Genomic DNA, 14,199 nt, shown 5'->3' with positions numbered 1-14,199 from the left:
AGTACCCCAGCCCTGTCTCCACCACCTGGCTGCGCACACAGAAAGGGAACAGAACTGGGTGCGTCCCTCACACCAGGACAGAAAACAAATGATCAGGATGGGTATAGCTTCATCCTGTCAGGTCTCTTGCAGCGCCCGCAAGACTTGAAAAGGGCACAAAATACCCAGGCACCTCGCCGCACCCCAAGAGGCACTCTGGGACGAGGCCCCACCCCGGGAGGGTCCAGTCCAGGAAGCACTGGGGGTGAGGCCTGTTTCCCCCTCACCTGAGTGGGGCTGAGGGGGCCAGGGTGTTGCTGGAGACCCGGATGCCGGAGTTCCACGTCCTGGGGTAATTTGGGGTGTAGACACAGATTCCAACCCAGACCTGAAACAGAAGTGCCTGGGGGCTCAGGAGCCAGAGAGGTGGGAAGGAGAGGGTGGTAGACTTGCCCACCTGCCTGCCCTACCCACCCCCTCAGGGCAACGCCAGCTGGAGGGTTATTCTTCCTTCCTCCTGACGCAGCTTGATCGAGGAGTGTCACTTGACCTCAGGGCACATTCCAGAATGAGTCCACCTCCAAGAATAGGACCCAGGAACCCTGCCCTCCATCCTGCCTATATTAATCACACATTCCCAGAGCAGGAGGGAGACTTCAGAGTCCTTGGGGAGGTGGGAGGAGGAGACGGTATCAGGAAGGAAGTGGAGCTGGGGAAAAGGAGGGGGCACCCCAGAGAAGCACCTTACCAGCCTTGTGGCTGTCCAGTGCACCATGTGGCCTGGGGTGCCAGGACCCTTTGTTCATTCAGCGAATCCCACTTGAGCTCTGTAAGCTGGGCCCACAGACCTCCCGGAGCCCTAAGCAGTGACTCTGGCCGGCAATCAGGGCAAGTGCAGAGGAAGACAGACTCACAGAGGAGTGTTTGTGCAGCCTGGGGGTAGCAGAGGCTCCCCAAGGAGCTGAGTCTTGGAGGACGGGTAGGCTCAGGAATCTAGGCCATGACTGCTCATGTGTGTGATAGAGATACCGTGTGACACGCAAGATCGGAAGTCAGCGCTGGGGTGGGAGGCACTTGGCTGATGGGAGGTAGGCTCTTTGGAGATATCTCAGGTCGGGATGGGATGCCACACCGCTCAGCCCAGAGTCGTGTGCGCGTGCGCGCACATGTGTCACATGCTGGGAGAAACAGCATAATGTGAGCAGTAATGGCCTTGAAGTCAGACTGCCTAGGTTCAAATCTTTGCTCTGGGATCTTGGGCAAGTTTCTTATCCCCTCTAGCCTCAGTTTTCTCACCTACAAAATAGCATTCTGTCTCCCACAGTTGTGGTGGAGATGAGAGGTGATAGTGCTGTAGCCCCCACTCAGTGCTGATGTTCTAATAGGACAGTTGGACAAGGGCGTTCTCCCCAGCCTGAGGAAATCACCATGTGGCTATGTATTTATTCAGCCCCATTCCCTCATCAGGTTCCGCCCCTGATCCCTGCTCTCTGGCCCCACTGTCCACAGGGTGACATCAGACTATGGAGCAGCTGGCCAGACAATGGAGAGGAGTGTTCTAGGCTGGAGGTGCTGGGGGAGGCAGAGGGTGGAAAAAGCCAAGCTGTCCTGCCCTGGAGGCCTCAGGCCTGGTCTGGAAGCAAACAGAGAGATGAACCAGAGTGGGGAGGAGGATGGAGAGGGAGCCTACAGATGCAAGCCGGGGAGGAGTGAGTGTCCAGTGTAGACAGGAAAGCAGGTGAGAGTCTGACCTCAGACCTGGAAGAAGGCTCAATCCCCCATGTCCTGGGGCCGAAGCCAGGGCCAAATCTCCCAGACTGGTGTGGTGGCCTCTCTAGGTCACCTGGCAACCAAGGCCCTGGGAATTCAGTTCATCCTGCACTGAGCACCTCCCAGAAGTTAGTTACTGTGTAAGGTCTGGGTGACACAGAGAGAGAGAGAGAGAGAGAGAGAGAGAGAGAGAGAGAGAGAGAGAGAGACGCAGGCTTTGTTTCAAGGACAGAAAATAAATACCATGTGGTGGGTCCCAAAGTATAATGGATTCTGTATCACCCATTCCTCATATTTTCCAAACCCAAATCAGCCTATGTGGGGTGGCCAGTTTTGGGTGTACTCTGTGAGCAACAGGAGACAATATTTGGAGCTGTGTGATCACTGCGCCCATGAAACCCGAGGCCCAGAAGGGAGGGCCAGGGGAGGGCTTTAGGTGCCGAGGCCCTGCTCTCTACCAGGGAGCTGCTGAGGGCCAAGAGGGGGCCCAGGGGCAGCCATCTGGGCTGGGTTCTGTTTCCTAGGCTTTTCAGTTTGACACTGTTAATAGCGTTGAGCTCCCCCAGTCTCCATGAAGTGTTCTTCTTACCCTCTGTCTTACAGATGCAGGAACTAAGGCTCAGACAGACAGCAGATACCTGTCAGAGCCCAGATTCAGACCTAGGCTCCACGGGTGAGGCCTTCCTACTCTGCCAAGCTGGGGCCAGTTGCGACAGGGACCCCAAGTCTGGGGCTGTGTGTGAGCAGTGAGCTGGTGAGAGGGAGCCCTGAGATCGGACCCCCTGAACCTCACACTTCCACCAGGTAGCCACAGGGCTCAGCCCCACATCTGTGCGAGTGTGGGGATGGGGGAGGTGACAGGTGCTGGCATGTGGACACTTGCTCCCTGGAGCTCTAAGGTGATGTGCTATTTACTGGGGCACCTCAGCCTAGAAGCAGGTGCCACAGAATGTCCCCAGGCCTCTGAGGGGTGGGGTGAGGAGCTGAGTCTTCACGCCCTGGTTCTCTGACCTGAACAGGGTGGGGCCTGTGGCCAGTGCTCACACCTTCTTGGTTAAGTTCTGTGCTCAGCCTTTTCCCAGTGGTGATTTGAGAAGCTCCCTCGCCTCTGGCCTCTCTTCTCTTTCACGGAGCAGCTTGTCTTCCCAATCCTGGCCCCTCCTTACTGCAGGGAATTATCTCTGAGGAGGGATTGGCCGGGCTGAGCCAGTCCGGACCTGGCTTCCTTCTCAGGGTTGTGGCCAGGGAAGAGAACAGGGGACAGGTGTGTGCTCATCTGGCTCCCAGCCTCAGGGATGGACAAGCTGGGGGCTTTCCCCGGCTGCAGGCTCCTGAACACATCTCCAGGGAGGAGAGCAGTCACAAGACCCAGGGACCAAAAGTGCTGCTGCCCTAGCCTGTGAACCAAGCCATGTGCTCCGAGCACCCAGGGCTTTGGGACCTAGCCTCCCCCAGAGACCCCCTAAGGAGTCACGGCTGGCCATGACACGCCACCCCACCCCCACCCCGTCTCCTTCACCTTCGTGCCTCTGAACTCACCATCAGCAGTGGGGCCTGGAGTGTTCCCTGGCCCACCATGCTGTCATGATAGGATAGGGGACTGAGATACAAGTTAGAGCACCTGGGCCTGAGCCCGCACCTCCCTACCTCCGTGTTCTTGGGTAAGTCACCTGGCCTCTGTGGCCTCAGCTCTCCTGTGCCTAAGCCACAGAGCTGCTGCAAGCACCTGCAATGTGGGCCAAATATTAGCAGTGTCCCTCCACCACCCCAAGAAGTTCCCATTGGCGGCTTCCTTCCTGCAAGGTCACCAAAGCAAATGACACTACCCCCTACAAACACACACACACACACACACACACACACACACACACACACACTAGCCCAAACACAAGAAGGGCTGTTGATACTACAAGGTTTTAATTGGTATCTTCCCCCTACATTTGAGGAAGAAAAGAGAACGCCCCACAACGACCTTCTTCAGCATCAGAGGGGCACGGACCGAGTGAAGGTCTAAGGAGGGAATGGGGGAGATGAAAGCTGACTGTGGGCTTCCCAAATCCTTTACCTAGTGGTGGGGTGGCGGGACCTGCACAGGAAGTCCAGAAACAGAAATCAACAAGCTGCCACATCCCCAAACCGGCTGGCTATCCCAGGCCACACCTAGAGCCTCCCTCCAGGTCCCTGCAGCTCCTGAGGCCGCCACCAGATGGGAGCATCGAGCAACATTCCTTTTCCTTCCCAAGCCTGCCTCTCGGCCTGCCTCCCTTCTTATTCCTTCACCAACCCTCTTCCCTGCCTGCTTTTCCTCTTCCTCTCTCTTCCCACCAGAACAGATCCTGGGGCTTCTATCTGCTTTATGTTCGAGGAAGCCAGTGGTAGTGGAAAGCACACTGTGAATGGGACCTCTTGAAGCTGGGAGGGCCAGCCATGGGTCGGCTTCTGGGGGAACCCTGGGATCTGGACATTTGTGCTCAGTCACTAGGAGCTGGGCAGTGACCAACACCTCCCTGTGGTCTTAGCACCAGTAAGTGTTCAGAAAATGTCCACTGAGTTGGACTGAACAGAATTGAATCAATAAATCATCGATAAACCAATTAACAAAGCCAGAAAGAAACAGGAGAAACATGTATTCTGCTGGTGCTCAGGTGGCCTTGGACACTGTCGGGCCATCTTGACAGAAGCACAGGCTGGACGCTGCCCGAAGACACCAGCCCAGCACCCTCCACTCAGGGGAAGCTGTGAGCTGGGTTGGACCATGCCTCCTGCTTCCTGCCCACCACGAAGGATGGTTCTGCTCACAGTGCTCCGGGGGGCTGTGGGGAACTTGTCCAGTGAATTTCTGGGCCCTCCTTTCTATCCCCACCTACCCCTTCTGTAAACCAACTCCTTCAATTATTCCTGTGACCATCATGCAGCTGCCACCCTCTAGAATCCTGGCTGGAGGCTGGCTAGGGGCAGAGCCGGGGGTGGGGGGCAGTCAAGAGAAGATTATAAGGCCCAAGTATCTGCTGACTTCTCCTTTCGTCTCCCTCAGCTGAAAAAGACACAGGCCCCTACTGTTACTGAACCCAAAGAACAAAAGTTGATCTAAGACTCTCTGTGGCCTTTTTCTCACACGTTGATTGCTATTCCCCTGCTTGCCTAAGACTGTCTAGTGTGACCTTGCCCAGTTTGCTGACTGAGGGGCATGATGGGTGGGTAGGTGGGAGAGGGTCAGGGAGGGGCCTGGAGGGGTGGGGGCTTCACTGCAAGCCCAGGAATTCCTTGAGGACATCGCAGGTTTTCTTGTGCATGACCTCACGCAGCTTCCGGACCCGCCGGCTGCTGGATGCGCCCACGAAGCTGTCGGGCCGCAGTGTGGCCATGCCGCCGTCCACCTCGCCCATGATGATGAGTGGTGTCTCGCCTACGGTCACGTTGGGGCAGGGGCAGGTCCAGTCCACGTGGAGCAGAGTGACCTCCAGTGGCTCCCGGCCCAGGAACTTGAGGCCCATCTTCTCGTCCTTCAGGACCTCGTCCACCGTCACCAGGGCGCGCCCCGCGTCAGGCTCCTCTGTCAGCTCGGAGATTCGGCCCAAGATGACAAAGTCACTCCGACAGAAGCTGGTGACGAGCTTCTGCCTGGGCTTACAGGCCCGGCAGCGCTGGTTCCCCCGGGGGAAGGGGCAGGACTCCTCGCAGGCCTCGCGGCTCTCAAAGTTGTTGCCGTTGCCCTCACAGCCGCCGTAGACGAAGGACTGGCACTGGCCCGACTGGCTGTTGTAGGCCCAGCGGGGCGTGTAGGCCTTGCAGGGCCCCTGCAGGGCGGGCAGGCTGCACACGGCCAGCGGCCCGCTCATGCAGGCCAGCACGCAGGCCTCGTAGGTCTCAAAGTGGTTGCGGTTGCGGTGGCAGTGGCCGAAAGTGAAGGTCAGGCAGTTGTTGGCCTGGGCGTCGAAGTGCCAGCGGGTCTGCTCCTCGCCGCAGTCCTCACTGTCAGGGGGCTTCAGGCACTCGGCTGCGGGGAAAGCCGTGCCGTTGGGGCTGCTCTCTGCGGTGGCCGAAACCTGACCCCCCCTGACCACCGACAGCGGGAAGTCGGCCCGCAGGACGCCAGCGGAGTTGCGGGCGGTGCACGTGTAGATGCCGGCGTCCTGGAGCTGGGCGTTGTAAATGACCAGCTGGGCGATGTTGGTGACCACCACGTTGCCTCGCACGTGGTTGGGCCTCATGACCACGTTCTCCCGATCCTCCAGCTGCTTCTCCCAGGTGATCTCAGGCCGGGGCCGACCCACCACGTCACACAGGAAGCTCACTGTCTCACCCACAGTGACCGACTGGTGCGCAGGGTGGTTGAGCAGAGCTGGGGCCGCCAGGTCCAGCCCAGGGGTCTCCGGGGAGGCCGTGGTGGGGTGCACCGTGGTCTCTGGTGGTGGGGGGCTGGTGTTGGGCCAGGTGAAGTGATAGCGGCAGGTGACAACGGCCAGGGTGATGCCCTTGGAGCAGGCCTCGGCGTCCATGTAGCAGCGGTTATAGTAGGTGAGGCCGTCAGAGGCGCAGGTAAAACTGGGCTCCTTCTCGCAGCGGTCTCTGCACTTGCACACGGGCTGGCCGTCCCAGATGTCACATTCAGAGCCCTGTTGCAGACACATGAAGTGGTCGCAAGTGGCCTCCTTGGGCATGCCCACCGGGCCCTTCTTCCCTTTCACGTCCATGTAGCGGGCCGCCACACAGCTCTTGGTCCCACACACGTTGGGGCAGCACTTCTCATAGGTCTCACACTCCTGCGGAGAGCCACACGGAGAGGCCTGAGTGAGGAGGAGAGGAAGAGAGCACAGGCTTTCCCCACCCCACCCCACGGTGTCCGGGGAGGGGAAGGAAAATGTTCTCACGCACCGTGAGCAAAACGTTTTGATAATAATAATAGCTAATGTATCCATAACACTTACTACTTGCCAGGCCCTCTTCTAAGAATGCTTACATCTGTCAGCTTATCTAATGCTCATCACAAGTCTCTGAGGTGGGTACAACCATCATCCTTACTTCACAGGTGATGATAACTGAGGCACAGAGATTTTAGGTAACTTGCCCAAGGTCACACAGCACTAGTGTGGGGAGAGGCAGCCCACATCCTGCAAGAGGGAAAGTTTCCCTGCCACCATGAGATGAGATGAGATAGAATGCAGAGACTAAGAGAGGCGACCCTAAGTCCACAGAGCTGGGAGGTGCTGGGAGAGGGCTTCAAGCCCCATGTGGATGGGGTTCTGAAAGGAGATTTTTTTCTGTTATATCATATAATTACCACAGTGTGGTCTAGGCTGGAATGAATGAGCCTGCCTTTTGGCCTTTTCTCTACTGGGGATGCCCTGGCTCTGAAGAGGTCACCCAAATGCTAAGAAGGAAAAGTCAGACACTGGTAGGACAGCTATTCGAGGCTGTCCACACATACATAAGGAACAGCGGCTCTGATGATGGCAACATTCGTCCGAAGCCTAGAGGAAGGGCCAGGCCCTGGATGCCAGGTCGTGCCATTGTAAGCTGTGCTGGACCCAGGCACTTAGTTCCAAAGCGTGGGACGTCACACAAGGAAATCAACAAGGAAAAAAGTCCCCTTGTGTGGCAAAGGTCAGCACGGCCGTCAGTGAGGACTTACCAGGCTGTAATTCCCTCTAATTTTTTGTGGAGCTGCGTAAGGCATTAGTTTAATTCCTCAAAATTAGCAACTTGCTCTGGGCCGTGAAACAAGAGTTTCACGCGGTGTTTTGGTCAAGCCGGCGGGCAGTGCCCCTAATCCTCCGCCCCGGTTGTGGCTCTGTGCACTGCTCCCACCAGGGCTGGCCTCGGGCGGCTCCAACTTTCCTTCAGCCTCTCTGACATTCCACATCAGCTAAGGGCTGTGTGGAGCCCGCCTGTTCAACTTGTTTACTGTTTTCCCCTCGTGGCTCAGAATGGGGACTTTGTTTTGCATCCCTTGCTTGGCATAGGCTTTGAGGCCACACCAGGGAGGCCCTAGGACAGGGAAGGACAGATCTCAGAGCTACAATCTGAGAGGGAGAGACCCACTGGGGGCGAGGGGTGAGGGCAGGAGGGGCTGAGCAGCAGGGGAACCTGCTCCTCTACCGAAGGGTCCTTCAATTCTTTAAAGACTCTGGGCTGGGAAGCTCCTTCAGAACTTGGAGGTCCATGAGAGGCGGGGACCTTGGGGGCAGGGGCAGGTGTTTCTGGGCACAGGAAACCTAAAGGGAATCTGTGGAACAGTTTTTGCTTCAGTGCTCAGAACGTGCCCTTGGATGTCTAAATCCCCAGCCCCACAGAGGTGCCTTCTTCCCAAGACATAAGAAATTGGCTAGAGTCTCACTGTCCCCGAGCCCCACCTGATTTATGAGGCCAGGCTGTGCCAGTGAAACAGCCTTCCTGGCAAATGTAGTCAACTGACCTCAGCCAGGTGGGGACGCTCTGCCACCCCTCCCTGCCCTCACCTCCCCTTCCCTCCGCGTCCTGTTGCTCACTCCAGTGGGAGGTAGAGGCCACTCTCTCCAGGGCGAGCGTGTGCTCCCATAGGTTACATGTGTTTGGCAGAGGGAGTACCAGGGTCTTTCATGTTCCCTGGTAATGCCCAGCCCAGCCTGAGCCCCAGGAGCTGCCAGACTGGCAATGCCAGGTACTAGCAGGCTCTTCACCCCTGGGGGAAGTGGCAGGGCTGGCTCTTGGCCTCCAGAGCTGGGAGAGAGTTGTCCTAGAACCAGGTCTGCCCTGAATGCTGCAGGGTGCTCTGACGAGGAGGACTGAGGAATCTGGCAGGTTGAAGCTTAATCCCCTTCCCTCCCAGGGACCCGCAGAGAGTCCATTCAGATCCGGTCCTGCCCACCCTCCCCATCAGCCTGGTCTGATCTCAGTAGCAGGGTCCAAACCACCAGGGAGGTGGCCTGGAGGCCGGATGAAGCCTCAGCTTTGTGGTCAGGCAGGTGCCGTGTCCAGGCCCACGCTCTGCTCCCTGACGTGGAGCCTCAGGCTGCTTACTGCTGTGGCTGAGTCCACTCTCACCTGTCAACGGGCTGTGGAGAAGCCATGCCAGTCTCTGTGATGTGCCCGGCATAGTGCTGGCTCAGAGCAGCCCCCAGCCGACACGCATCAGGAATCTGAGGATTCCCAGACCCCGAAAAACTAGGACATCACACCCTCCTCTTATTCCTGGCCTCAAAGTCAGACGGACATCACGCTCTGTTTATCTCCATGTGGCCTGCGCCCTGCAGGGCACTCCCGAGTGTCCCCACCACACAGCTTTCTCTCTCCCTCACTAACAACCCACGTGGTCCATTTGTCTCAGGCTTCCAGATTCACACTCACCTGGTCCATCTCACACTCCCGCTTGCAGGTGCTCTGGGCATCCACCCAGAGGTTGGGGTTCATGTCGTTGGGGCAGATGCCCGCGTGAGAGTATCGGATGGGCGGCAGTGCCAGGCCTCGTGGGGGCACCCTGAGCAGCAGCAGCAACACTGCCACCTGCCCCCAGCGGGACCAGAACCAGCGGCACCCTGGGGCCCGCATGGTGCGGTCTGAGGCAGCCAGAGACCTCCCCTGAGACGATGCCAGGGCCAGGGCCCCCAGGGCCTCCTGCTCCTTGGGGGCTGCAGACACCTGCCCTTCCCACCCCGCAGGCCTGCTCGCCGCGCTGGGGCTGCCGCTGCCGAGGCTGCCTCCACCGAGTCAGTGGAGCCCGCTGGGCTGCGCGGCCTCTGATGCGGGAACTCCCTCTCCGGAGTGTGCAGGGAGAGAAGCCGCACAGGGGCCCGAGCCTGGATTTATGTCCTGGGCGCGCCACCCGAGTGGGAGCGAGCTAACCTGATGCCTGTCACAGGCAGGCTGCTGGCTCCTCTGTCCTGTGGCTGATCACAGACTTGTTGCAGAAGAGGAAAAAAAAAGCTGGAAGCAGTTTAGGCGGCGTATCTGGCACGGTGGGACACCTGCTTGTTTTTGACTCCAGGAGGCCTTTAACCCCTTCAAGGGCCAGAAATGGCATGTGCTTTGGGGGGAGCTGGCTCCAGGACACGCAAGCTCACTGTACGGAGAGGCATGTTTCCCTTCCCCCCACCTCTCTGCCGGGGCCCCCTCCTCCCCTTGCCACCTCCAAAGAACACATACTCGCTTGTTACGAGGAGGGACCTGCAGCCGCAGGGTTAGCATCGCCCGGCCTGATAGTACATCTGAGAGCAAATGACGTGGAAAAACAACAAGTTCACGGCCATTCCAGGGCGGGCCTGAGCAGCCTGTGCTGTGTCAGCCAACTCCCACCCCAGCACCAGGTCCCTGGGTGGGGGGCGTACGGACAGCTCCTATCTCTATGTCCTGGGCAATTTTGCGTCTCAAGTTCCAACTTCGGTGAATTTTCCCCAAATCATTCCAGAGACACATACCAGATATGCTCCGGCTCCCCCGGCTCCGGGACGGATCACATTCCTGCTCCTCGACTGACACACTCCCGGCTCCAAGAGGACCTACGTGGTCAGTGTTTCAGGACGGTGCTGGGCAGCCGAGCCGCCCTCGCTAACGACCATGAAGGCTGCATTGAGGGAGAGCCAGGCACCTTCCAGACAGCTCTCATCCCCCGCCTACGCAGGAGAAGGTCACCCACGGTGAGCAGGGGCAGGGCCACTTGTTGCTGATATTTACGGGGCTCGTCACATGTGCCAGGCTGTGTGCATCGTCTCACTTAATCCCCACAACAAACTGGGCCTTCATTTTGGATTTGAGGAAAAGACACACAGAGAGGCTAAGCAACTCACCCTGTGTCACACAGCTACATGACCCCACCGTTAAATCTGGGACACCAGCCTGCGGGGGCCTTTGGAAACCCAGCTGTCAGAACTGCTGTCGAGGTGCGGCCCAGCTCTGGTCTTTACAGGCTGGACAAGAAGTTTGTGAAACATCAGAGGCAGTACTTGTGGAGGGGCCAGGAAAAGAGCCAGAAGCTGCCAAGGGGTGGGGGCAATTTCTCTCTTGCTTGGCAGGAAATGGCTCATATCCAAAATGCCACGGAAAAGTGAGCAGGCTGGGGTTTTGTGTCGGTCACTCAGTCTCCAGGGGGTGAGAGGTGGGGGGAGACAGAGCCCCAGAAGAGAGAGGTAACTTTTCAAGGCCAAGCCACAAAGGATTTGGGGAGCGGTAACTGAGTCGCTGTGTCCCAAGGGTAGTAGATGGGGTGGGGCCAGGGGGGCCCCCAACAGTGCTCTCACTGCACAGAGGGGGAAACTAAGTGCTGAGCCCAACCCTACTCTCCCCTTCAGGGTAAACATGACCCTCTAGCTCGATGGTGAAAAGCCAGCCCCTTTCTCCCCCTGCAGACTTGTCCTCTTCCTCACCAGCGGTGTGTTGCCTCCTCCCCACCCGAGCCAATTCCTTCTTGTCGTGTGGGTCATTCTGCAAGATTTGTCTTTTCTGCTTATGTCAAAGAGCTAATGAAGGATGTCAGATCCTAATTCTTTAAATTATTGGAATAAACTTCCCTCCGGAGGCTGGTCCCTGTAATGAAGCCAGACAGCGGGCGACGCCGGCTGCTTTGAATTCCCTGTAATTTCATAAACCCATGTTCCAGCTGCTCAGAGCCAGGCCCCAGTACAGGGCTTGATGAACGTGGTTTGTGCAGCCTCCTTTGATATCACAAAGGGAAATGGACAGTGACACACTTCTGAGTGGGACTTAGGGGGAATTGTCACAGCCCCATTACATGAGGACAAGTATCCAGGGAGAGGAGGTTGATTTCTGGGGAGTCACTTGAGACCATGAAGAGGGGGAGGGGCAGGGGCACAGAGTCGGGAGGGGAAAGGGGTGGTGAGAAAAGCAAGGGGAGCTTGTCCACCGTATCTGCACCTCCGCCCAGCTCCGTCGAGAGCCGTGGGCCTTTCCCTCCGAGGGCCCCTGCTCCCGGCCACTCTGCACTGAGAACTCTCAAAACAGCACTGGGGAGAAAGGGCCCTAGAACACTCGGCTCTCCTCAGCCAGTCCAAGTCTCCCACCAAAACACAGCTCAGAATAATAAATAACATCTGATCAGGGCTGGCGCCCACACAGCACTTTCGCCCACACCGTCAGGCTGACCCTCAGGCCAGCCTGGAGGGAGCCCGGGTGTTGCTGTGAGCTCAGCCACTCAAGAGAGGAAACCGAGTCACAGAGAGGCCAGGCAGGGCCCGCCAGGGGTCCTGAGGCCCACGCCCTCCCCTCCCGGACCCCCGTCCAGTGCTCTTTGCACAACCCATGCAAGCTTCCAGCCTCCCCAGGAAGGCCCCCGCTGGCTGCCCCACCAGCCCAGCTGGTTTATAAGCTGTTCTGGGAGCGCTTTGAAGTCTCCTCCTTCTTGGGCCCCTCCTCCCAATCATCCCTGGATCTGGCTCCTCTGACTCTGTCCCCCCTCCCACTCCTCTCTGGAGGGTGGAGTGGACCCCACGCTCACCAACTTCCCAGGGACAAAGAAGGGCTCAACTGCCCATTCCCACCATTGGCCCACAGAGATGGGCTGGGTCGGCCGACCCTGGGGGGGTCTCCTGCCTTTCACCCTCCCCCAGGACAGCAGGCTGGGCCCCGACTTAGTCTCAGAGAAGCCCCGCCACTGTCAGAAGGTGGAGGGACCGTGGACCGGCCCTTCACACCCTCCAGGATGGGCTCAGGGCCTACCCTAGGTGCAGCTGGCAGGAAGCCGCCCTGACAATGAACTCTGGGTGGCCCTTGACCTCAGGTTCGCCCTTAGCAGAACTTCTCCCCAGCCACTAGACCCTTGACAGATCAACACGACTGACACGGTTTCCCAAATGGGCCGGGTCTCTCTCCTCCAGAGACTGGCCATCCACGTGGTGGGGACACCAAGCCAGCATCTCAGATGCCACGTCCCTCATGCACAGACTAAACCTCTTACCTCTTGAAGCGTCTCCTCTCTCTCTCCCTACTTGACGATTTTTAAAGCTCCTACTAAGTGCTAGTTTCTGGATACATAGAGATGGACAGCAGTCCTTGTCCACAGAGAGGGCACCATCTTGGTCAGAAAACAGACGTGAAGGAGTATACGAACAGTACTCGCTGTCTTGAGGGTCCTTACACGTGCTGGGGGCAGGGGAAGGGAGATGCCTGGGCTGCTGCTATGCACATGTGATGTGGGCTGGGTCTTGAAGCCTGAGCAGGAGGCTGTTTCCTAAGCTCTCCTTGGAAAGGCCTGGCCCATAGCACAGCCTCCTTGGCCAAGGCCTTCCCTCCTTGGGGCCCAGACCTCAGGAAGGGGAGGTACGCCCACCCTGCATGGTGGGAGCTGTAAGTCCTGCTTCCACGGGGGCAGCCTAGCAAAGGCAAACCAGCAGCCCGCTCTGTTCTATCCTGCTTGGGCCCCAGACCTGAGGCAACCACGCCTTCTCCAAGATGGAGGGGGAGGCCAAACCCTGGGTGCCTCCCTGACCTGACCCTTGTCATTTAAACATACCTGGGTGGGGGAGGGAAGAGTTGAGGAGCAGGAATTGGGGTGCTGGGGAGAAAGAAGTCCTCAGCAAGGGTGCTCAGATGGGTTCTCAGAAGGCCAGGCTGCCTTGGCTAAAGGCAGTGATTAGACAGAGCCAAGTCAGGGAATTCAATAAAGCCGGTGGTTCATTACCCATCTGGGGACCCCCTGCCCGAGCCACCTAGGGCCTGGGTTACATTACAGGGCTGTGTGAACTCTCCCCTTGGAGTGAGACTGCATCAGGCTTTGGAATAATTATGGGGCCTCAGCAGATGGTGGAGGCGGATGGGGGAGGCCTTCAGCTGTGGGACACGTGACCTGTCAGCATCTGTGCAGAGCAGGACATGAGAGGGTCCACGCTGGGCCTCAGGGGAGGCAGCACTGAATCAAGGTCTGAGAATTACGGGATTGGCCGTTGCAGGGCCTGGCCGGTGCTCTGGGCCAGCCAGGCCTCCTTGACACCCCTGCCTGGGCCCTAAGGGGCCTGCTGTGAGACCCAGTGTCCAGAAGCACGGGTGTGCCATGCAGCAAGAGCAGGGGACACATATGGTACAGCTCAATCCTGGGCACCTGGGAGCCTCAAGTGCCTTCCTGAAGTGGGTGGGTATGGAGGGGCTCAGGGATTTCAGCCCCATGGCAGCCCCTCACCCACTGGGAGGTGCCTTGGTGCTGAGGCTGAGCACCCCCACTGCCCGACCTGAGGCCCCTTCCCGCTCCCTCTTCTGTGATCCAATGTCCTGACTCCTCCAGCTCTGCCTTGACCTAAGAGCCTTCAAAAATCCTCAAGCAGCTCTCAGCCAAGACAAACATGGGAGGGAAGAAGACAGGAGGCTGCGGGGCTCCACCTCTCCACTCTGCCAAGGGAGAGTAAGGGCCTGGGGGTCCAGCAGGAATGCTACAAGCAGGGACATGGCCTCCCTCCCTGACCCTAGAAGCTTCCTCTGGCTGCTCCACTCTCCACACTCCCAAGCCCTCTGCCTCGCTGTTTCCTCCTC

The 14,199-nt window shown here is 58.3% G+C and overlaps 1 protein-coding gene across 2 annotated transcripts; it reads right to left on the bottom strand.

Annotated features, from left to right (window-relative positions):
* Nucleotides 1-3,644: 3,644 nt before the first annotated feature.
* On the bottom strand, nt 3,645-10,537 carry WFIKKN2 (WAP, follistatin/kazal, immunoglobulin, kunitz and netrin domain containing 2). 2 transcript variants are annotated; one of them, XM_074342812.1, is made up of 2 exons: nt 10,143-10,537; nt 3,645-6,512 (listed from the first exon to the last, which is right to left on the bottom strand). In XM_074342812.1, exon 2 carries the CDS (start codon nt 6,441-6,443, stop codon nt 4,992-4,994), a length of 1,452 nt encoding a protein of 483 aa, XP_074198913.1. In that variant the 5' UTR covers nt 6,444-6,512; nt 10,143-10,537; the 3' UTR covers nt 3,645-4,991. The 2 variants fall into 2 exon arrangements, with proteins under 2 accessions (XP_074198913.1, XP_010947911.1); XM_010949609.3 differs by lacking the exon at nt 10,143-10,537 and adding an exon at nt 9,076-10,117.
* Nucleotides 10,538-14,199: the final 3,662 nt, after the last annotated feature.

This window comes from Camelus bactrianus, chromosome 16 (genome assembly GCF_048773025.1).
Source record: "Camelus bactrianus isolate YW-2024 breed Bactrian camel chromosome 16, ASM4877302v1, whole genome shotgun sequence".
NCBI classification, from domain to species: domain Eukaryota; kingdom Metazoa; phylum Chordata; class Mammalia; order Artiodactyla; family Camelidae; genus Camelus; species Camelus bactrianus.
This window is presented reverse-complemented; position numbering and strand designations above follow the sequence as displayed.